Source organism: Macrobrachium rosenbergii, chromosome 23 (genome assembly GCF_040412425.1).
Source record: "Macrobrachium rosenbergii isolate ZJJX-2024 chromosome 23, ASM4041242v1, whole genome shotgun sequence".
NCBI lineage: Eukaryota > Metazoa > Arthropoda > Malacostraca > Decapoda > Palaemonidae > Macrobrachium > Macrobrachium rosenbergii.
The window spans coordinates 46,406,778-46,431,166 of record NC_089763.1 but is presented as its reverse complement, the minus strand read 5'-3'; the positions used below and the strand labels follow the sequence as shown (position 1 = coordinate 46,431,166).

Genomic DNA, 24,389 nt, shown 5'->3' with positions numbered 1-24,389 from the left:
CAGTAGAAACATTACCGCGAATTTTTAAAAAACTGCCGAGCAAATAGAAACGTTAGCTATGCAATTACTTGGTAAATTACTTACATGAAAACGTATTTTAAATAAGAAAAAAAATCGTTAATGGAAAAACCTGTCTCAGGTGGCTCAAAAGAGATATCCTCATACTCTTAGACTAAGTTACCATATCCATCTCTCATTATAGAGGGATGAATAAATTTGTTTGTATTTAGCATTTCCCAACATTTTGAATTGTCGTTAATGAGTGTTTCGGTTGTTGGAAGAGGGATGAGGGTCTTTAGTTCGAGTTTGTTTACGGTGCTGTCTGTCTGTGCAAATGTCGAGGGAGTTTTTTTTTTCAGTTTTGGGGAAGTCTTGGGCAGTTGAGGTCCAACCTTGAAAGTGAACGGGGAGTTCGTCTGGTTTTTTTTGTTTTGGATACCGGTACCGATATTGATGGTGCATGTGTCTCTTTTTTTTCGTTCGTTGTTGGTGGAGGGTTTGTTTGCAATTTTGTTTTGTAGTTTTGTGTGCTGTGATTGGCGACCGTGGACCTTTACCCATCTCCAGCAACCGAAGATCAGGGTGAGTGTTGTTTTGTTTGTGGGTTTGAATTCCGCCACATAATATTTGGCGCCCAACGTGGGGCAGGTGGTATTGCAGCTGCAATTGAGATTGGTGGCTGGTAGTGTGACTGAAGAGAAGGATGGAAGAGGAACTGGTGAGGTTGAGAGAGGAGAATACGTGGTTGAGGGGTGAGAATGAGAGATTGAGGAGTCAGTTGGAGGAGATGGGGGGAATGCTAAGAAGTGCAAAAGAAGAAATGAAAGGGGAGATGAAAGAGTCAGAAGAGAGAATGGAAGAGAGGGTGGATAAAAAGTTGGAGGAATGATGAAAGGTGTGGAAGAAATGGTGAAAGGTATGTTCAAGGGTGTTTTTGGAGAAGGGGCTGTTGGAGGCAGGTTCTCTGGAACGTGTGAAGGGGCAAGAGAGAAAGAAAAGGAGGAAGAAGTGAATGGAAGCGTGAGTGATGAAAGTGATATGGGAATAGGAAGTAAGAAACGAGGGAATGAGAGGCAGGGTAAGGAAAAGGGGAATGAAAAACAAGGGAAGGAACAGAGGGAAAGTAAGGATAAGTCAGGGGAAGAGAAAGGGAAGAAGGGAAAGGAAAGGAAACTGGTAAGAAGGGTAAGGAAGTGGGAAAGGCAGGAAAGAAGGGAGGGGTGAAGGCAGTAGTGATAGTGAGGTGGATGGAGGTGAGTGGATAAAAGTGGATAAAAAAGAGGGGAAGAAGAGTGTAATGAGTAAGATGAATGTAAGTGCGGAAGTGGACTCTTTGTATTCGGAAGAAGAGGGTATGAAAGGACAGAGTGAAAGTAGCGAAAGTGAGAGTGAAAGTGAGAAAGAAGTGAGAAAGGCTATGTATGTGAGGGAGGTACCCCGATGTGAAAGGTATAATGAGTATGGAAGTAGGGATGTGCATGATTTCTTTAGGGAGTATGAAAGGTTTTGTCAGGATAAGTATGGAGAAAGTAAGAGAGTGTGGGCACAAGAATTAGGAGAATATTTGACTGGGTTTTGCTTGATATGTATAGGGTTATTATGAGTGTGGGAGATGTTGAGTATGACAAGGTGAAAGCTAGACTAGTTGAGCAAGCGAGGCGTATGAAAGCGAGTGTTAAGTATAAGAGGAAGAATGAATTTGATGAGGCAAGAATGAAAGCTGGGGAAACCTTGTCGCTGTATGCTTGTAGGCTGGAAACGTTGGCAAGGAAGAAGTTTGGGATGATGGGATAGATGAATGTAAGGAGTTAGTAACGGAAGTTGTTAGGGACAGTGCCAGATGGAGTTAGAGAATTTGTGAACTTGAAGCGGAAGGAGAAGAAAAGATGGACGAATGAAAGGTTGACTTGGGAGAAATTTTGGAAATTGTAGAAGATTGTGAGCTTGACAGGGTTATAAAAAGAGCAGAAGTGTAAGTGTAAGGGCTGGGGTAGATGAGAGAGTGCCAGAGTTTGGAAGCTTTAGGGAAGCAGTGTTGAGGGGCCCAATGAGAATGGCCGATAGTGTAATAGATAGGAGTGTAAGAGCAAGTAATGTGGAGGTGCCAGTGAGGATGAATGGTGGGTTTGTAAGGGAACAACGGGTTGGACGGGTTAGGGATAGTAGTGTACAAAGGGGAAGGTCGGTGAGTGGAAGTCGGCGAAGTGTTTTAGATGTGGAAAGGAAGGACATACAAAGAATGAGTGTAGGTGGGCTTTAGGAGTGTGTTTGGGTGTGGGCAATCGGGACATTTGGTAAGGGAGTGTACGAAAGATAGGGGTTAAATGCTACAGGTGCGGACAGGTGGGTCATATTGCTAATGGTTGTAGGGGTACCAGTGAATGTAATATGTGGCAACTGTGGTAAGAATGGGCATTATGCGAGAATGTGTTCAGAACCAAGAGCGAAGTGTGTCGAATGTGGAATGGAAGGGCATGTATTAAGTGTATGTAGACGAAAGAGGGTGACTGTGACAGCGAATTCGGGAAACTGAGTGTGAAGGGGGTTCAACTGGGTGGATCCTCCAGGATGCAAGCGGTGCGTGTGATGCATGTACGTGAGGGGTTGTTGCATGAGGATCAGCAGTTTGTTTTGATAGAGTATGGTAGGAAACGTAAGAAAGGGAAGAACGTAAGTAAACTGAATGGTCGTAAGTTGTGTGATAGGGGTGTGAGTGCCAAAGTGAAAATGAGTGATAAAGCGTGTAATACGGATGAATGGGATGGTATGAATAGAATGTATAGCATATGCGGGTTTGATATAACTGAGTTGACTGAACGTGTAGGGGTAAGTGAACAGTTGGAGGTGAGCGAAAGTGTAAGAGTAAGAGAGCGTAGCAGTGATAGACGAGTGATTGAAAGCATGAATGAATCGTTGCAAGAATTGGAAAGGTCAATGAGCGAATGGGATGGGTTAGTTGAGGAATTGGGGGAGGTATTTGGGAACGAGTTAGAGGGTATAGATGAGATTGTGGATGAAATTGAGTGGTAATAGTGAAGAAGATAGCGTGAATCTGAGAGAGAATGGAGGAGAAAATGTAAATCTGAATGTTGCTGGAAGAGAGAGCGAGTCTGAGAGAATGATTGCGTGCCCGCATGACGTGTTCTAAAGGACCTGCTAGTGAGCATCCATGGGTGTTACGTAAGGCGATTTGAATGCAGTGTGAAAGGTGTTGGTTGGGAAATGCTAAAAGGGGGGAGAATTATAGAGGGATGAATAAATTTGTTTGTATTTAGCATTTCCCAACGTTTTGAGAGAGAGAGAGAGAGAGAGAGAGAGAGAGAGAGAGAGAGAGAGAGAGAGAGAGAGAGAGAGAGAGAGAGAGAGAGAGAGAGAGAGAGAGAGAGAGAAGAGTAATTGTCGTTAATGAGTGTTTGTTAATGAGTGTTGTTGGAAGAGGGATGAGGGTCTTTAGTTTGAGTTTGTTTACGGTGCTGTCTGTCTGTGCAAATGTCGAGGGAGTTTTTTTTTCGGTTTTGGGGAAGTCTTGGGCAGTTGAGGTCCAACCTTGAAAGTGAACGGGGAGTTCGTCTGTTTTTTTTTGTTTTGGATACCGGTACCGATATTGATGGTGCATGTGTCTCTTTTTTTTCGTTCGTTGTTGGTGGAGGGTTTGTTTGCAATTTTGTTTTGTGGTTTTGTGTGCTGTGATTGGCGACCGTGGACCTTTACCCATCTCCAGCAACCGAAGATCAGGGTGAGTGTTGTTTTGTTTGTGGGTTTGAATTCTGCCACATCATACCACAATTCCTTGTAATCACTGGTAATCTAAAATCTTCAGACTGCATGAATAGCGATGGTTAACCCTTAGTGGACGGATTGAGTTTCAATGTGAAGTAAAACAGGTTTGGGGAGGTGGACGGATTGAGCTTAAGTGTGAAGCAGAATTACGCACCACTGTTATGGTAATAATGATTCGAAACAAAGGTGCCAATACTTCTATAAACTATAAATTCACCAATGGCAACTTTTATACAAACGTGAGAGCCAGGTCAGTATCAGTAATGCTTGTGACTTCAAGGGGGAAAGTACTGCATCTCTCTCTCTCTCACAGTAGTCTTTTTTAAATTTGCTTGTGAATATACAAAGGGGTTGCTGTTGTTTTTTGTTTTTGTCTTTTATGATAGTATGTCGGTTGTAAATGTAATTTTACAAAGAAAATTGCAAAGAAATATTAGAAAAAGCATGCAAAAGTAAAAAAAAAAGTTACTGAATCTTCCTTCTCGTAAATTTACGTGAATATTTTGCAACAAATATGCAAAAAATTTGTTACTGCTTTTATTTCTAATCTGTTTTGATATTGTGTGAGCAGTAATAATAATTTTACAAAATACAATGAATTTATTTATTAGAAAAAACATATATAAGTTGGTAAAATTTACGATTGTCTTGTAAATGAGGCCCCACAAGGGATTGTAAATAGTCATTTTCAACTTCTCATGGAAGGTAGGGAAAATTTTTTATAATTTTTTTATTTATACAGTGTGAATGTACGTGTCATTCTCTTTCCACTGATGTGATTTTTTTTTTATTTTGCCGACCTCAAAGTTTCCCCGGTCTGGGGTGCTGCGCATCGATAAATTATGCCGTTCCTTAAGGGTTAATCTTGTACTGTATATAAAAAGCATGTGACATGTACCATAGCAATGGTTTACTCTGTATGAATGGTATGTAAAATTCTAGTAGTGAGTAGTCCTGTAGAATAGAAGATAGATAGAATACACAATTTAGGCCAAATGCCAAGCATTGGGAGCCATGAGGTCATTCAGTGCTGAAATGGAAGTTGACTGTAAAAAGGTTTGAAAGATGTACCAGGAGGAAAACCTCACAGTTGCACTATGAAACAATTGTTAGGAGTGGGAGGGGGAAGTAAGATGGAAGAAAGAGAATATGAATGGAGGTACAGTAAAAAGAATGAAAGGGGTTGCAGCTAGGGGCTGAAGGGACGCAGCACAGAACCTTAAGCAATGCCTACAGGTGCTCTGATGGCACTCCCCTACAGAGAGTAATCTGTACAAATATGATGTATAATATGTATCACTACTTATACAGTCTGTTTTTGCATCTCACTTCTTCAATTGTCCCTAGGTGTAAAAAACTAATGTTTACCAATTCAATCAAGCCAAATAACCTCTGAATTTTTTTTAATAGTTTTCATGGTTACTGGCCTCAAATATATCCCAACCTGCAACCAAAGATGCAGGTATTCAAGGCTGGCCTTCAAACCACAGGATCATACTAAAGAGATATATACAGTACCTTCCAACACTATCATAAACAAATTGCCTCCCTAGATGAGATTACAAACTTCTACCAACTTTGGGAGAATTCTTGTGCCTAACATTGGAGTAGGAGATGGAATTTTAAACATTTCTTATTCTTTTCTTGACTATCATTATGAACTCAGACTTATTCTAACTGTGGCTAACATATTACAGTATATCATTTCATTTAACCAGACCATCATGACTAAAATTTCTCAGCTCACATGGAGACGCCAATCACGAAAAATACAAAACTCTGATAGCCCATAACTATACCTAAAATTTGTCAAGGCGGTTACAAAAGATAAAACACCTACCTGCTTCTTTCTCTCTTCTTTGCTTTTAAGTCGCTGGTCTTCTTTGTGTGCCTTCACCATCTCCGTGAGGTTTGCAATGAACTCATCAGTCTGCGTGAGGAGATATGCTAATCGTTTGTCTTTCTTTTCATCGATGAGCTTACGATAACCTTCTTCATCCTCCAGCATGAGACGACGCAAACGTTCTTTCTCTATACGCTCCTGCTCCTTCTGCTTCTCTCTCTCTGCATTCATGTGGTGCATTAGCAATGCCTTGTTTAGCTTTATAATCTTCTGAGTATTCTGACGATGGAAGTCCCTGAAATCATCAGTTACTATGAGACCAATCTCAAAAGAGAAACCACTTCATATGTCTTTAAAAATTTCAATAAACTGCTCACTACAGCAATTAAATAGAAAAATATGCTTTAAAAAGACACAATATTATTACAGGTAAATACAAAACCTCAAAGCATTTAAATAGTCACTTAAAACAAAAAAATCTCAAACAAATAATACATACTTGAGTTCTCTGCCATGCTGTAACACAGCATTGAGGTATTCCTGGTGTTTCTGCCGTTTCTTCCTCTCAGCTTCAAGTTTCTGTTGCTTCTCCAATTTTTCTGTAATACGTGCTTCTCTCAACCCTTGCCTCTTGGTTCTCTTGTATGCCTTGATATTGATGGCAGTTTCTAATGTAGTGTCCTTTCTATTGCAACCAACAACCTTCAAAGTAGTAAACTGATAAACATAATGCTCCCTGTATAATAATTTTAGAGATTTTACATTCCATTCTTTAAAATAAAAAGTACCACTTCAAGAGAGCAGAGGAAATGAGTGCTTCTTTAAATAAATTTATAAAAAAAAAAAACATGCGAGCATTCTACTATTATGCCTGTGTATTCAATGTCTGATATACTGTTTTTTTCAAAATTAAAACATACACCATTATGAAGTCCTCACAACCTATGGTACATAGGTAGCTTTTTCATGAGCCCTACCAAACAGTTTTCAGAAGTTACCTTTGTTAACCAAATACATTTTCTCTGAGTAATTCACGTAATTACAATTACTCACAATAAATAACAATATACAAAACTTTGAAAAACTCAATATACCTCAGCACGTAACTGACGCTGGAAATTTAAAAGTCGTAAAGCTCTAAGCTCAATCTGGGCTTTCATTTTCAAATCTTCAGCCATTGTAGCTGGGAGACCACTCAATTCATCTATGCGATGAGCAATACGAACGGCCAATCTGCAGAATGTAAATTAATATGCAATTTAACCAGAGCAATATATTAAAGAAAATTAACACAATAACCCTATTTTAAATAGCTACTGTCATAAACTTTAACGGAGTCACACCAAATTCCCAACCCACTGATATTTTTTACAACAGCATAAGAAAAAAGATACCTCTTGATATATAAAAAAAATTTTTTTTACATTAACTGCCATCTCTTACATAAAATAAGTACAGTACAGTAGTGTAACAAGGTCAATAAAAAAAAATTAGCACAAATCAACAAACTACTTGCTCTGGGTCTTTGCAAAGTGGAGACACTGAATGAACAAATCAAGTGTGCAAACAGTGGGGCATAATAGGTCACTAATCCTGTAAACAAAGGACCTACAAGGTTCGTTTCACTAACCAGTGACTATAGTATTCTTGGCATATTATTCCACTAAGAACAAAAGGTCATCCTCTTTGACATCTTCCTTCTGCTGTCCAATAACTCAAGGGTAGTACTTAGTGGATTATTCCGTCAAGCAAGAAATATTTTTATATTTACTGGACTCTGACAAGTCTGCTAAGTAACAAAATCCAGTAAGTTACAGCCCACTGAGGTGCAAATGTTTGACATTTTGTTAAGATTACTCTCATGATACAAATATCAAACATAAGTTGTAAACTGACAGCAACCAAGCATGAAAACATGTGAAGCCATTGTTGATATTTTGAATTACCTGTTTTCTCTTTCTTGCAAGAGTATCAAAGGATCAATTCCACTAGGTTTTTGAATGGGAGTTACACGACTGATTTTTCCCCCTGGGGCAGTGACTGGAGCTCCAGGTGCTGCCTGCGGTACCTGAAATATTAAACAAATTTATTTTCCCCATGATTCTAATCATCATTAATGCTTTTAGGTCAAAGTTCCATTTCACTTGGTTAGATAGAAAGCGTCTTCTATCTAGTGCACTTCATCTCAATTCCTGTTAAGTCTAGGTGTTTATCTACATCCTTATGCCATGATTTTCCATTTTCCCACTGGTCCTCGACCTGTTCCTTTCATATCACCTTTCTTTCTGACTAAGAATTCCTTACCCTCACATGTTCAAACCATATCAATCTTTCCCAAGAATTCTACAACTTTTCTTACAGTTTGCATATGAATTAAATTATTCGGTCTATGAATATACCTTCTTAAAACTGAGCATTTAAGGTACAATCATTTCCATTATTCCTAACCATACAAACTTGAAGACTTTTATATGAATATATCTTTGGCAACAGTTGGTATGGTTGTTGAAGCTTCATAACTAGACAGCTATAGGTGGCAGACAGACAAGTGGTAGGGTACCACCCACTCACCGGTGGTAACCCAACTAATTGTTCCCTCAACTACAGGGACAAATGCAGGGAAGGTTGGAGGTGGGATAATGTTAAAAAAAAAAAAAATCAGGTTTGTATACCTACTTGATTAATAAAAAATTGTCGCTCAAAGAAAAATGTTAAATTATCTTTAATACAGTATGTGATTTATTTCTACAGCAATAAAAGCCTTCATCTTGATAAAGTGAGAACAAAGTCTAAATCATCAGACCTGAGCCCTCAAATAGGTGCCTGGTCATGTACCTTTCCTGCATCTGCCCAACCAGTGAGAACACAGTTATGGTTGTAAAGTCTGGAATGCAAAGGAGAAAAAGAAAAGACGGGTATCGCATCCACCACTTGCTCAAATAAGCATGCCCATGAACCTTAAGCAGGATGCGTACTCTTCCTATCACTATTGGGAGAACTACAATTACAGGCATGGTCCTACATGTGTCCTCTTTGTAGAGAAGGAAGGAAGGAAGTCAGCAAGGTTGGACCTTTCCTTAAACCTAAAAGGAGTTCTACTTTAACAGGGGTTGCAACTCCGAACCTTGTGAACTAAACACAAGCAAAAAACTAGGTTCTTCTCTCACTCAAGGAACCTGAGAGATAGATTCAGGATGCAGGGTTAGAAGAGAAGTACTAGGCTCCATTTCTAGTTGACTGGCACTCCTGAGAAAGTGGTAAACACTGCAACTGATGGCAGTGACATGGAAGAAGCAAGAAAATGTTCTAGTGGTTCTGATTTCAGTCCTCCAAGAAAATATAGAACAGAAGGAACTTTGAAAGATCATCCAACTGCTATAAATTAAGCAACCACACAGGTAATATTAGGGGCATCTCATATAGGAAGGTATCTTCCCTTCTTCCTCAGTGGATCCAGACACAATTTAAAGGACAGGTATTAATTCCCCTAAAGGAATGGTTGGCATAAACGAGAGATGCTCAAGAGAATCACAATAAGGCAGGGCAATTTAGGTAAATGAAAAAGCCAAGAAAAGCCACTTTCCAGGAGTTCCATAGCTGGAGAGAGGCACCGAGGTTATCAGTAAAGCAAAAGATTAGTACGCATGCATTTTTGATGGGCACAGAAGCACAAGACAGAGGTGAAAAGAGCTGTAACTATGCCTGCACTTCATGAGTACTGTACTAAAAATTTTCATTCGTGGGTTGACCTGTTCCAAACTAATCACAAATTAATTTTGTAGGTTTAGGTTCCTTCTTGAAAGAAAAAGGATGCCCTAACAGCAGAAACAGTATTCGCTTCACATAATCCTACCCTTTCCTTTTCCCAATCATGCGACAGCCATCTCAATGCCAAGATCTTTGCCAACATCTCAGAATCTCCAATGATAAAGGAGGAACGGCCTCAACCACATCAGAGTGCTGGAAGGCCCAGTTGTCAGGGAGGGAGCCACACTGAGCATCAGAAGAAAATTACTGACCATCAATCATGAACTCTTATGACCAACTTAAAGCTTCTCCATCCCTATACGGGGTCAAAGATCAGCATTTCTACTACAGTAGAAAAGAAAGCTCCAGAGAAATACCAAAGGATAAACTCGAGAATACCGTCAGTCAGTAACCAATTTTTCAGCAGTCCAAGAAGGAAGAGAGGGCAAGAAGACAGAAAAAAAAAAACACTTCTCTGGAAAATCCTGACAGTCTAAACCTACAGAAATAGGAAGTATGAAAAATGACAAATTTAAATTAATATGACAAATTTTTAATCAATTTGTATTTTTCATAGCTAACAAACCTGAGGTCTTAGCATTAGGATAAATCTGGCACCAGCTGGAAACTGGCTTAAAACAAAAATTGTATATGCAAGGAATCTGTGGCATCTGGCATCTGATATACACACAGATGAGGTGGAAGCAGGTCAGAGACCCAGCTGGAACCTCGTGACACATTCAGGCTTTCTTCCAACCCAGTATAAGACATAAGAGGGGGTGGCTAAAGGTGGGCAGTCTATGTTAAGGCCTCAGGTTTGTTAGCTATGAAAAATACAAATTAATTAAAAATTTGTCATTTGTTCATAGGTGGAACAAACATTCGGTCTTAACATTAGGATAGACTCACACTTGGAGGGAGGTATGAGAATCCTGAACTTACAGGAGGTTTGGCAAACCTGATCACTCTTCCTGGATATTAGGATTCCAAGGAAGAGGACCTAAGCCTCCGAGTTGTTATATAAGTGGGTATCTAACACACCCAGTCCACTGGGTTAAAATACAATGCAGCATATTAGATTCACTGCATAATATATGGAAGTCACACGTAACAGGTTTGTCACCAATTCTCACTCCCCCTGCCAGAGAGAGAAGTAAAGGCTACTGAGAAGCAAATTTTTATGTTGTATGGAACATAAAAATGCTGTAACAGTATCGCTGCAACACTCACCTGTATCAAGCCAGTTGCAATGTATGATGTGCCTTATTCTTCAAAACTGTCTGTAGGTAGAGAAGAAATGAAAAAGGGAAAGAAAAGAGACCAATCATCTCACTTATTCTCTCTTCCACACTACCATCTTTGGCAAGATACAAACAGTCCTGCCAGGGGCACTGGATGGGCTACACAACTTGCTGAGCAGCCACCATCGGGCTCAAGGAAAAAGTGTCCAAGGACCTGTGGGCAATGTCCTTCAAGCAGATGGAAGTGAAAGTGGTCTGACGGAGCCAAGAACCAACATTCAAAATCCTATGAACGGACAAGTTCTTCTAAAATATCAGAGAGGAACTTATTCCTCTGATGTCATGTGCCTTAGCATGCATGGTATTGGAGACAAAACTTCACGGTGAGGCATAGGCTTGCCTAATTACCTCAAGCAGCCAAAACGAAATGGTATTCTTGGACACTTTTTCTTGGCTTGGCCTGTGCTAACAAAAAGTATACGGCACCTAGTCTTGGGTGACAAGTCCTTTTCAGATAGCAATGCAGTGCTCTGACGAGGCAAAGCAGTAACTCCTGAGGATCATTGTCAACAAAATCCCTAAGGGAAGGAATGGAAAACGAGGCAAATCTATCACCGTGAACCGAGGATTTTGAGACTTAGCCACGAATTCTGGGACAAATTCAAAAGCCACAGACTCCCAACCCCTGGTGTGTTTAACACCATAAACTAGACCATGGAGCTTACCAACTCTCTTCAAGGAAGCCAAGACCAGGAGAAAAACTGTTTTCAAAGTCAGATCCCTGTCTGACGACTGACGCAGTGGCTCAAATGGAGCTCGAGTAAGACTACCCAGCACCAGAGTTAGGTTCCATATAGGAGGCTTGAGTTCCCTAGGAGAACAAGACTGCTCAAAGCTCTTGAACAACACAGATATTTCCCAAGATGAAGAGATGTCCACATCTTTCAGATGACAGAGAACTAATCCTAAAGAAGCCCTGTAACCCTTGACAGCAGAAACAGGAAGGACTTTCTCTGTTCTAAGATAGATTAGGAAGTTCGCTATCTGTTGAACAGAAGTTCCGAGTAGTGAGAAACCTCATCGACAACAACAGTCACAGTAGATGGCCCATTTCCTGATACATGGCTGACGAAGATCTCCTGAGGTAGCCAGACATCTGAGTTGCTGCTCTGCAAGAAAAACCTCTCACTCATAAGAGATACTGGATAACCTCCAGCCATGAAGAGACAGGGACCCTACCAATTGGTGGTACCTCTCTACAAGAGGTTGGCAGAGAAGAGTGTGCTAAGGGGGAATCTCTCTCGGCATTGCTGAGAGCAGAGACAGAAGGACTGGGAACCACTCTGTTTGAGGCCACCAAGGAGCTACTAGGTCATCCTGAGAATCTTGGAATGCATCACTCTGTTCAGGACATGATGGATCAGGCAGAATGGAGGGAAGGTGTAAACTTCCAGGTTGTTCCAAGGATGTTGAAGGGTGTCCTCCACCAGAGCGAATGGATCCAGGACCACCGAACACTAGACCTCTAGCTTTCTGTTGAACCTTGTAGTGAAGAGGTCTAACATGGGTCTTCCCCACAGACGAAACAGCCTGTCCACTACATCCTGATGCTCAGACCACTCTGTACCTAGAACTTGTTCCTGATGACTAGCTTGTTAGCCACTACATTCCTTTTGCCCAAGAATGTACCTGGCCATGAGCTCCACCGAGTTGTCAATCGCACACTGGTGCAATTCAACCATCAGTGAGTAAAGATGGTGTGACACCAGCCACCCCCCCACCATTGTTCACAAACACTACCACCATAGTGTTGTCCAACATCAGAACGACGGACTTACTACCTTCTCTCAAAACTCCTGAAGACCCAGGAAGGCAGCTTTCAACTCCAACACGCTGATGTGGAGCTGCTAGTCCTGAGAGCTCCACACCCCCAAAAAGCCAGGAGCTCTTCCAGATAGGCACCCCAACCTTAGGAGGATGCGTCCGAGAACAGGAGAAGATCCAGAGGGGGCAAATGAAGAGCAACTCCCACCATCAGGTTCTGGTCGTCCAACCACCACACGAGGTCACTTCTCACCTCTGCCGACAGAGGGACCTGGAGATAAAGGGAGTCTCCTGCTGGGGACCAAAACCCTTTTAGTCTCCACTGCAGGGATCGAATATGAAGATGCCCGTGAGGGACGAGCTTCTCCAAAGAAGTCAAGAGGCCCAGAACTACTTGCCAATGGTGAGCTGGTTGCTCCTCCTTCAAAAGGAAGGAGCGAGCTACTGCCCTGAATCTCTCTACCCTCTGGTACAATGGGAAAACTCTCGACAAGGCTGTCTCTATTACCATTCCCAGGTACAGAATCCTCTGGCTGGGAAGAAGATTTATCACAATACCTAGGTTGTGATAAAACTGGATAAGACGGTCTGTCCCGAACCAGCCTTTCCCGGGAACTTGCTAAGACCAACCAATCGTCGAGATATCTCAACAGGCAAATCCCCTGAGCAAGAGCCCATGTCGACACTAGGGTAAAGACTCCTGTGAACACTTGTGGAGCTGTTGTCAGTCCGAAACAAAGGACCTTGAACTGGAACACTTGCTCCCCAAGACTGAAGCGGGGGAACTTCCTGGACAAAGGGTGGATAGGAATCTGAAAGTAGGCGTCCTTCAAGTCTACAGTCAATATGAAGTCATTGTCCCTACGGCTGTTAAGACTGCCCAGGGGTGTCTCCATTCTGAACTTCATCTTCCTGACGAAAAGGTTCAGAGCTGAGAGATCTATCACTGGTCTCCAAATGCCAGTGGCTTTTGATACCAGGAAAACTTGACTGTAGAACCCCAGAAAAGGATGAACTATCTTTTCCACTGCCCCTTTGTCCATCATCTTCCTCATTTCCTCCTGGAGAGCTAAGTGCTTCGGAAAGCCTTGGATGCAAGTCAGGTGTAGGAGAGGTCGATCGGAGAGAGGAGGAGGGAAGTCGAAAGGAAGTAGATATCCTACCAGAAGGACATCTACTACCCATGGTTCCATTTCCTGCATCTGCTACATAGCCCAGTGGCTCGCCGGGCATCTCCCCACCAGTGGCAACAGGTGGGGAGTGGCGCCCATCTATCGACACCCTCCCGTCTTTGCCACTAACCTCACTCTCAGGTTTCAAAGGGCGAGATTGAAAGGGACGTTGTTGCAGCTGCTTCCTTGGTGCTGGAGTCGGCTGGGAAACCTTAGTTGAAGCCGCAGGTCTTGAAGACGTCCTGGGAGGAGAATGCCTATTCTGTCTTGGAGCGGAAGGGTGAGACTGAGATGAAGACTTAGCCACTGCCTGTTGGACAAGGCGAACATTAGCATTGGCCCGACGTCTGACGATTGCAGCTTCCAGCTGTTTCGTAAGCAGGAGAAGCTAGGATCCTAGGAGATCTCCATTCCGCAAGGATAGCAAAGAGTCCACATCACTGATTTAGCAACTTTCGAGGGGGCTGCATCCTTCTCATCAGTAGGATGTAAGTCCATAAATTAGCATTCAAATGGTCTATGTATGATAAGGCCTCAGTACTAGATTGTAGTAACCTGATGAACGACAGACTTTCAAACGAAACTCTTGCAGAACGGGATGAAGAAATCCTAGCTACCACTGAAGACCATAAATCTAAGCCATGAGACAGTCTGACAGAGCTGTCTACTCAACAAGAGGTACATACAGTAGGTACGTGACTTGTTGAGTAATACTTCCTATGACAAATCAGAGGAGGGAAAGAAGCTTGAAAGATCTTTGGAACCCAGAGAATTATCCCATCCCGAAACCAAAGAATTCAAATGCTTCAAGATTGAAGTCGCATGCCTGGAACAAGGTAACTCAAAAGTTCCTACATCCTTCTTCAGTCCAAGTAAAGCTTCTTTGCCTGTATGAGTCAGTGAAGAAGGAGCCTCAGGCCTCTCACAGAGATTGTTCAACTAACAAATGAGATCAATAACCTCCCTGTAGGAAGCAAGAAACTCTTGACTCTCCCCCTCCTCTGCTTCATAAAAAGAAGGCTGACGTCCTGAGGTACACGGAAGAGAAGGATCCTGATCACTTGACAGACGTAGGCTATCCCTTGCCATCGACGAGTCATGTTCACAAACTTAGGAACACGGTCGTGCATCAGCTCTTGGACCAGAAGAGTCATGTACGCAGACGCTCGAAGACAAACGACATACTTGACCCCTTTCAGGAGAACGAGAAACCGAAGCATGAAACCTAGTTCTTGACGAGTCACGTCTACGGACTCGGGAAGACAAACATATGTGGGTCCTCCTAGGAGAACGAGACATGAAACGTTTCAGTCTCTTGGGAGCCGGTGAACCACGGTCACTATCAGACCCACGAAGGTCCTAGAAGCACGCCCATGGTAAGCTAAATGTCTGTTCCCATCATCACGGACATCGCTAAGAACATGTCCACAGACGACACAATCAGGAGAGGAAACCCTAATCCTCAAACGAGAATGTCTTGTAGGCCTCAGAACAATTGGACTTCTAAAAGGGGGTCCACCACTTTCGACTTCTTAATCGGAGCCTTATCATCTTTCTGCCGAACTTGCACGAACAAGGAGGAAAAGAATGAATGACTGAAGCCAACTTCTGAGGGGTTGTAGAGCGATGAACACCATCCACAGGAACGCAGACGCAACTACATCCGCGTACACGAATTGGAGACACACGACCATGAGAAGCTGACGAAACAGTCCTTGGCTTCTCCGACGGCAAAGCGACAAAGTCTTCAATCCTCCAACGTCTAACTCGAGCACAAGTAGGGGAGATGAAGAACGACAATGATGACGAAGAGGACGAAGAAGAAGAAGACGGAAGCCTACGCCTTTTCTTGACAGAAGGACCGCCATACCTCTCTCAAAATGCAGAGTCCAGTCTGTCCACCACAGACTGTACAAAAACTTCCCAAGGATTGCCAACTGCAAAAGATGATGTCTCGGCAGCAGCTGGTTGTGCCATCACGAGCGCAATCAGAGGCAATGACACCACAGATACTGTTCTCGTGGGGAGAGAATGCAGGGAGTGATGTCACTGGAGCAGGAGTCTGATCCAGGCCTGATGGAGTTGCTGCAGGTAAAGACGACCCAGGATTATGCATAGTTAGTATCGAAGGCGTCCCACTATGTGTCTTCACACGAGAACCAAAGTAGTGGAAGTTGGGAGGTAGGGGACTTCAAGGGGAGCCGACACTGGTAAGCGTGAAGAGACGAAATGAGATAACAGGCCATCCAGAGAGGGTACCCAAGGTAGGCCTAAGGAGGCCCAAATAGATGACATCTTTTGTGCATCAGAATCTGAAACAAAGGAACAAGATAGCGCTGCCTCCTCTCTCCACGAAGGGGTAATATCACCCTCCAACCCCAAGAGAGACGGGGCAGCATGATACATAAAACCACCTTGACCAACTCCCAAGGCTTCCAAAGACGAATCAATGGAAGAAAAGGAAGGAGAAAAGGCATCAGTGGATGATGAAGTTGATGAAATAGGTGCAGAAGAAGGAGGAGCACAAATGTCCATTTGAGGAGGAGGAAATCCCTCCCAAGGTTGAAGCTCCAACTTCCTTTTGTGTTCCCTCTTCTTGTAGAACTTCTTCCACTGCATAACAGGCCAGGAATGACATTCCGGGCACGGACTGGTGATATTACAAAAATCAGAAAGACACCTACTGCAAGAAGAATGGGGTCTGGTCTATCTCAGAAGAAACCAGGAAGCGGGAACATGGAAACCCTCAAACGCCAGGACACGTGCTGGCGCTCACAGGGCTTCTTAGGTTGATTAGTGGAAAGCATAACACCACAAAACACACACATGCACCCAAATCACAACACAACCAGTAGGAAGGTATCACAGGCTTAAGTAAAAAACTGGCTTGGGGAATGGAGAGCAAAAGCAAACATCTGCTCTCCAAGGCGGTTGAAGACAGACTGAATTCGTTATGAGGTTCCGGCTGGGTCTCTGACCCGCTTCTACCTTACCTGTGTATCAGATGCTAGATGATGCCACATATTCCTTGCATATACGATTTTTATTACGATTCTTTATTGTTTTTAAACTGGTTTCCAGCTGGCACCATAAGATTCATCCTGATGTTAAGACCGAAGGTTTGTTCGGCATTTGAACAAGTGTATTTTTGATAGCTAACAAACCTGCAGTCTTAACATTAGGATAAATCTTCTGGTGCCAACTGGAAACTGGTAAAAATGAAAACAAGAATTGTTTATGCAAGGCATTGGTGGCATCTGGCATCCATCACAGAGATGAGATGGAAAGCAACCAGCAACCTGATCTCAACCCCATGATGTCTTAGTTTTCTTCCTATCATTGAGAGAGGTCGTTTCTCTCTCTCCTTCCTCTCCATAGCCAGTTGTTTTTGCTTTTGCCCGTGTTTTTTGGTCGTTTTTGTGATCAGTGTTTGTAAAGCGTGCATGTATTTTGGTTTTTATCACGCAATCCCAAAACCCAGCTAAAAGTTCCCATAGGCCTCAGAGAAAATGTCCTGGTGTAGGCTCCTATCCTCGCTCGCGTTACATGGCTTCCTTTGGGACTGGCCCCCTTTCAACTTGTAGCAGGCACAGATCAAATTATTGTAATGTGACTAACCCTTATATTTCTCTTATATGAAAACCCTAACGGTTATGAACTGTAAGTGTAGTTATAAACAATTTTTGTTAAAAACTATTGCTAAAATGAGAGGAACACAATTACTAAGAGCTGAGTATCCCTAACAGTAAAAAACAACACAAAAATGCAAAAAGAAAATTTATACACCATTCAAATATTACTGAACAACAGACACAATTCAGATAAAAATATAAAATGATATTTTAATAATAAAATAAAGTTTGTTCATACTTACCTGGCAGATATATATATAGCTGTATTCTCCGAAGTCCGACAGAATTTCAAAAAACTCACGGCTCGCAGTGGGGCCAGGTGGTTAGTACCCATTCCCGCCGCTGGGAGGCGGGTATCAGGAGCCATTCCCGTTTTCTATTCAGATTTTCTAGTGCCACTGTCTCCTGAGGGGAGGAGGGTGGGCACTATGATTATATATATCTGCCAGGTAAGTATGAACAAACTTTATTTTATTATTAAAATATCATTTTGTTCATGAGACTTACCTGTCAGATATATATATATATATAGCTGAATCCCACCATTGGAGGTGGGGAGAGACAGAATAGGATTTAGGAAACAAATATATGTAGGCGATTGGCGCCTTGGTTCCTTACCTGTTAGCATAGCTGACCGTGATACTGTCACCCATGCCTGCTTCTGCTTTACTAGAGTCTCCAGCAAGGTAGTGACCTATATAGCTGGTGAGATCTAGATGATCTGTCCACGGGGCGTGACCACAATGGGACTAGATCATAAGACCATAATGTGAGGGGCAAAAGGAGCAACGACCAACCACCTGACCGAGCCTATCCAAGTAATAAAACTTAGTATAAGCTAAAGACTGGGACGTCCACCTCCGTTGGCCTAACCCAACAACCATAAAAACACAAAATCAAGATTAAAAATACTTCCTAACCTCTAAGGGATAGGAAGAGTATTGCTCTCTTCCCCCAAGCATGCAGAAACGTATGGTCCTAGCGAAGTAGCATTTTAGGTATGTCGTCTTCACGTCCAAGAAATGTGAAGGCGAACACTGAATCGCTTCGCCAGAAGGTGGTACCCAGAAGATCGCTAAGGGACATGTTCTTCTGGAAAGCCACCGAGGTCGCGATGGCTCTACTAAGTGAGCCTTGACTTCCAGGAGTCTCATGTCGCTGTCTTGGCAGGTAGAATGAGCCTCCTGAACGTACTTCTTAAAAAGAATGTCAGAGCATTCTTGGACATCGGAAAGTCCGGCCTTTGACAGAACACCACAAATTGTCCAAGCGGGCCTCGGCCTCCTTTCGTCCTATCTAAGAAGAAATTGAGAGCCCTGACAGGGCACTGGACTCTCTCTTATTCTTGCCAAGAATTTCTGCTATATCCTTGATCCCAAAACTCTTGGGCCAAGGGTTAGAAGGGTTCTCGTTCTTGGCGAGAAACATAGGGCTAAGGGAGCATAAGGCCTTATGCTCTCTAAAGTCTATGTGCTTGTTGATGGCTTGAACTTCACTAATCTCTTCGTTGTCGCCAGAGCAATTAGGAAAAAAGCCTTCCTTGTCACATTCCTGAGCGATGCCAAATGAAGAGGCTCGAATGTAACCGACATCAAAAATCTAGGACGATATCCAGGTTCTAGGAAGGCGTCCACGGATGAGGTACCTTAGAAGTCTCAAAGGACCTCAAGAGATCGTGAAGATCCTTATTGTCGGTTAAGTCTAAAACTCTATGTCTGAAGACTGCCGAGAGCACATTTCAACGTCCTTTAATTGTCGAGACTGCCAGCTTTTCCTTCTCCCCAAGATGAAGAAGGAAGTCTGCTATCTTCGGCACAGAGATTGAGGCTGAGGAAAATCCCTTGCTTCTGCACCATTTCCTGAAATTGGCCCACTAAGATTGGTACACCAAATTGGAGGAGGGTCTCCTGGCGCCGGCGATAGCCCTTGCCACTGCTCATGAAAAACCCCTCGCTCTCACCAATTTTTGATAGTCTGAACGCAGTCAGACTCAGAGCGGGGAGGTTTTGTGGTACCTTTGAAGTGGGGCTGTCTGAGCAGATCGGTTCTTGGGGCGCTCTTGGGAAGTCCACCAGGAAGGTCATGACCTCTGTGAACCACCCTGCCGCTGGCCAAAAGGGGCGATCAACATCATTGGCGTCCCTTCGGCGCTGAGAACTTCCTGATGATGACCTCCCCAGAATCTTGAAGGGAGGAAAGGCGTAAAGATCCAATCCCTTCCAATCCCAGACGAGGGCATCTAATGCTACTGCTCCTGGATCTAGTAGCGGAGAGCAGTATAGAGGAAGCCTCCTTGTCCTGGATGTCGTGAAGAGATCCACCAAGGGACATCCTCATAATCTCCACAGCTCCTGACACACCTCCTCATGAAGGGTCCACTCGGTCGGCGGAAGATGACGTTGCCGACTGAGAAGGTCCTCGTGGACATTCTCCACTCCTGCCAATGAACCTCGTAAGGATCGTGATACCCCGAGCATGCGCCCAAAGCAGGAAATCCTTCGACAGTACAAACAGGGACCGGGAGAGAGTTCCTCCCTGTTTCTTGAGGTATGCCAGGGCTGTGGTGTTGTCCTAGTTTACCTGTATCACTTGGCCTGAAGCTTGGCTCTCGAAGAAAAAGCAGGGCCAGCAGAATCGCCCTAATCTCTTTGAGATTGATGTGCCAGGACACCTGTTCCCCTCTCCAGGTGCCTGACACTTCCTTCCCCCCCTAGTGTTGCTCCTCATCCCTCCCTGGACACGTCGGAAAACAACACTAGATCAGGGCTCTGAAGGTGTAGAGAAAACCTCTTCTGCCAACTTTGAGGGGACGAGCCACCACCTCAGGAGATCCTTGACTACAGGAGAGATCCTCAGGGACAATTTTAGATACTCCTAGTTTATCTAGTTTTCCGCCAGGAAAAAACTGGAGGGGTCTGAGATGCAGTCTTCCCAGGGAAACCAACTTCTCCAGCGAGGAAATGGTCCCCAGCAAACTCAACCATTCCCTCACCGGGCATGTTTCCTTCCCCAGGTAGGATGGGACTTTTTCAAAGCATTGCTGCCGTTCCTGGGACGGAAAAGCTTGAAAAGCCACTGAATCCATCTGAATCCCCAGAACACTATGGACTGCGTCGGGATCAGATGGGACTTGTCTATGTTTACTAAAAGTCCAAGGGACTTCGTCAACTTCAAAGTCGATTTCAGGTCCTCCAGACATTTTGACTGTGAAGAGGCTCGAAAGAGCCAATCGTTCAGGTAAAGCGAGATTCGAATGCCCGCTAAGTGAAGCCATCTCGCCACATTCTTCATGAAGATCGTGAAGATCATAGGGCTGTGCTTATCCCGAAGCAAAGAGCTCTGAATTGGAACACTCGTCCCCGATACAAACCTCAGGAACTTCCTCGACTGGGAATGTATGGGAACGTGAAAGAAGGTGTCCTGTAAGGTCCAGCGAGACCAACCAATCTCCTGGTCTAAATGCTCCTAGAACAGACTGGGACGTCTCCATCGTGAACTTTTCCTTCGCCATGAAGTGGTTCAGTCCGCTGACATCTAGGACTGATCTCCATCCTTCCGACTGCTTGGAACTAGGAACAGTCAGCAGAAGAATCCTGGGGAGTCCAGCTCCAGGACTAGCTCCACAGCTTTTTTCTCGAGCATTTGCACTAATAACTCCAAAAGGGGCTGTTGCTTCTCTTGATGGTAGAAGGGCGACAAATCCCTGGGCGGCGTGCACAGATGTGGCGTGTCGAGAAAGGGGATCTTGCATCCTCTCTCGATAATTAGGAGGGACCAGGAGTCCGCCCCTCTTGCTCTCAGGCTCCGCAAACGAAAGAAGCCTGGCTCCTACAGGTGTCTGGAGGCGCTGCAGGTCACTTCTTGCCCCTAGGTTTAGGCAGGGCTCCGCCTCTGGAAAGACCTCTTCCTCGGGAGAGGATCTCGAGGAAGAAGCTCCTCTATGAAAGGGCTTCTGTTTCCTGGAGGTCTGACCCGGCGACGACGACAAAGGACTGCCGGGCGTTTGACGAGTGGGCCAAGAGATCTTGAGTGGCCTTCTCCTTCAAGCTGGCGGCGAGATCCTTGATCAAAGACAGGGGGGAGAGATGGCTCGACAACGGGGCGAACAGCAATTCTGCCCTCTGCGACGGAGAAACTGATTTAGTGTAAAGTTACAGTACAAGGCCGTCTTCTTCAAGAGGCCCGTACAAAAGAGGGAAGCCAGTTCCTCCGAGTCATCCCTGACGGCCTTGTCCAAGCAGATCAAGACGCTGGACAGCTCCCTCAGGCTGATAGAAAAGGAACTTCTAATCTTAACGTCTATAGTCCCCAAACACCAGTCCAGGAAATAAAAGACTTCCATGGGACGAAAAAGTCCCTTCAAATGGAGATCCGTCTCCGACAAAGTCCACGACACTTTGGTTGCAGATAGGAAGGACCTTCTAGGCGCGTCGACCAAGGTAGCGAAGACCCCTGGGACGACGAAGGAACACTTGAGCCGACGTCCTCTCCGGTCTAGTACCACAAACCTGCCTTGTCGCAAAGCTTGGACGGAGGCAGGGTAAAAGAAGTCTTGCCTTGGGTCTTTCTTTCCTCAATCCAGGTGTTAACCTTCTTGAAGGCCTTCTTCGTCGCCAGAGACGAAGTCATCTTAACAAACCCCGACGCTCTCATCATCGCTCTTGGACGAAGTTAACTGCGAGGAGGGAGAGAGAGGAGCGAGGGTTTGAACTTGTCGCCAAACAAGTCCTTGAGAAGACCGGCTAACACCTGGTAGACCGTGAAGCGAGGAAGTAGGAGGCTGCTCAAGGTCTGCAGGCTCCGACTCACAAGAGACTTCTCTCTCTTCAATGGGAGAAACCAGAGAGTCTCCCAAAGTCCTTGGGAGAAGCGAAGACCTTGCGGTGCAACATGCAGAAGGAGCTGATTCCCGCAGTCTTTGATTGCTCTGAAGCGTCACATTGAGCGACCAAAGAGGCGTCCTGATGAGCGCCCTGACGAGCATCCAGTCCGCTGGCGTCCTGCACGGCAGCAAGAGGAGCGTCCTGACGGGCAGCAGCTACAGAAGCGCCCAGGATAGCTGCTTGCGGAGAGTCAGGCTGCAGCCGATGCGCCACGATGGCAATCCAGCGGCGGTCTTTGATTGCTCTGAAGAGTCACGACGAGCAACCAAAGAGACGTCCTGATGAGCGCCCTGTCGGCGTCCATCCGGGCGTTTTGCACGGCAGCGAGAGGGGCGTCCTGACGAGCAGCTACAGAAGCGTCCAGGATAGCTGCTGCGGGCGTCACGCTGCAGCTCCGATGGAAAAGCGTCGAAACACTCAAAGAAGCGAAAATAAGCCTTGAGAAAGAGGGCGTGGCGTCCTCTTCTCTGAATCTTCTCTAAAGCGGGCGAGAGTCCTTCCGAGAGTTCCACCCTTAGGGAGGGCGACGGAGGGCGAAGCAAACCTTCAGGATACGTGCACGAGCACGATCCTTGGCAGCCTGAGAAAGCGTCAACAGATCCTGCGAAGGGGCGCCAGATCGGTGGGAAGCCCCGTAACCCTCTTGCAGCTTTCAACATGTCCATTCCCGAGTCCTGGGAGTCCAACAGAGGTCCAGGCCTAGAAGCATTATGGGGCCGATCTGAGAGGACGAGAAGCAGTCCTTCAGGATACGTGCACGCGCACGATCCTTGGCAGCCTGGGAAGCGTCAACAGGTCCTGCCGAAGGGACGCCAGATCGGTGGGGGGCCCCGTAACCCTCTTGAGGCTTTCGACTTGCCCACTCCCAAAGTCCTGGGAGTCCGACAGAGGTCCAGGCCTAGAGGCATTATGGGGCCGATCTGACGCCCCCTCCACTGCACTAGGGGATCACAACACTTACTGCACTTTAAAGAGAAATCACTTTCGATTCCAGAGCACGGATGGTGTTTATAATTTGTAACGTTCAATTTTAGTATAAGTACTGCCGAAGCAAGTACTTGACAAAAATAAAGGGCGAAAGTATCACCTTCCGCTCCAAATTGTTGTCTTAAATTTGGATCTAATTGCTTTCCCCGAGAAGCTCGGGTTTACAGGAGAGCAATAAATATCCTACTCTACTAGCACTCCTGGAGGAAGACCTCCAGATCCTATCACGCTCCAACTTGCGGATAAAGGCAACAAACACCTTCCAGCTTGCATCCGGCAAGTCTCACACTCCTTGTAGCAATCATTTAATATTCACCTCGTACATACAGTGTGAGGATTACACTCATTCAATCACTCACACAACATACTCTGAAGCTAGCAGAACTAGATTCAGACATCATTCAAAGAGCAATCAAAATCAAATCCAAAAACACTCCACAAAAAGCGTATGCCAATTCACAATCCAATCACGATGCAGCCGTGATAAAAACCAAAAGTCAAATCGAATACTTAAGTGAAAAATAACGAGTTTACGAAATCCAAAGACGGAGATACTGAAAACAGATGTTGACAGTACCGGCGACAGAGAAAATCTGAATAGAAAATGGGAATGGTTCCTGATACCCGCCTCCCAGCGGCGGGAATGGGTACTAACCACCTGGCCCCACTGCGTGTGCCGTGAGTTTTTTGAAATTCTGTCGGACTTCGGAGAATACAGCTATATATATATCTGACAGGTAAGTCTCATGAACAAAACAAAGTTTCGAAATCAAGTCGAGTATCAGTGGAGACATGTAGGCTAAACAATGGCCAAAGAGTGCTTGGGATGCCAAAAGGTGAATGGGTCATACCCAGCCACCTACCTCTCTGCCACCATTAACTATTTATTACCTAGTTTCACAACCAGCTGCTGCCAAAAGTATATCCACACAAAAGATGAAGGTTTGTATTCTTGCAGGAACAAAACGGCCTACTGTTCGTTAGGCAATAAAAAAAAAAACCCACTCAAGAAAAAAACTGAGGAGCCATAAAAGTTCAGTGGGGTAAAGTAAGCAAAACTGTAATCATTCAAAACCTTAATTTCATTAATGATACAACACTCCTGAAAGTCTGATTCCCTAAAATTGCACTTACATCTACCTAGAATCAAGATGACAAAATCCAAATGGCCTAAGTAATCACTTCTCAAAACACTTAAGCAGAACTTTATTCTTATCAACATTACTCTAGATCTGAAATTTTTGTTAAATAATTCTCTTACTTTTACTACTGAACAAATT

At 44.4% G+C, this 24,389-nt stretch overlaps 1 protein-coding gene across 25 annotated transcripts in view; it reads right to left on the bottom strand.

The window, feature by feature from the left end:
- brm (ATP-dependent helicase brm) overlaps positions 1-24,389 on the bottom strand; it is a 134,207-nt gene that overhangs the window by 94,169 nt on the left and 15,649 nt on the right. For all 25 annotated transcript variants that reach the window (XM_067125907.1, XM_067125894.1, XM_067125912.1 and 22 more), the window contains exons 4-7: positions 7,570-7,691; positions 6,718-6,856; positions 6,123-6,325; positions 5,621-5,918 (exon numbers count right to left, since the gene is read on the bottom strand). In XM_067125907.1, coding sequence (XP_066982008.1) covers positions 5,621-5,918; positions 6,123-6,325; positions 6,718-6,856; positions 7,570-7,691 — 762 coding nt within the window. The remainder of the gene's footprint in view (positions 1-5,620; positions 5,919-6,122; positions 6,326-6,717; positions 6,857-7,569; positions 7,692-24,389) is intronic.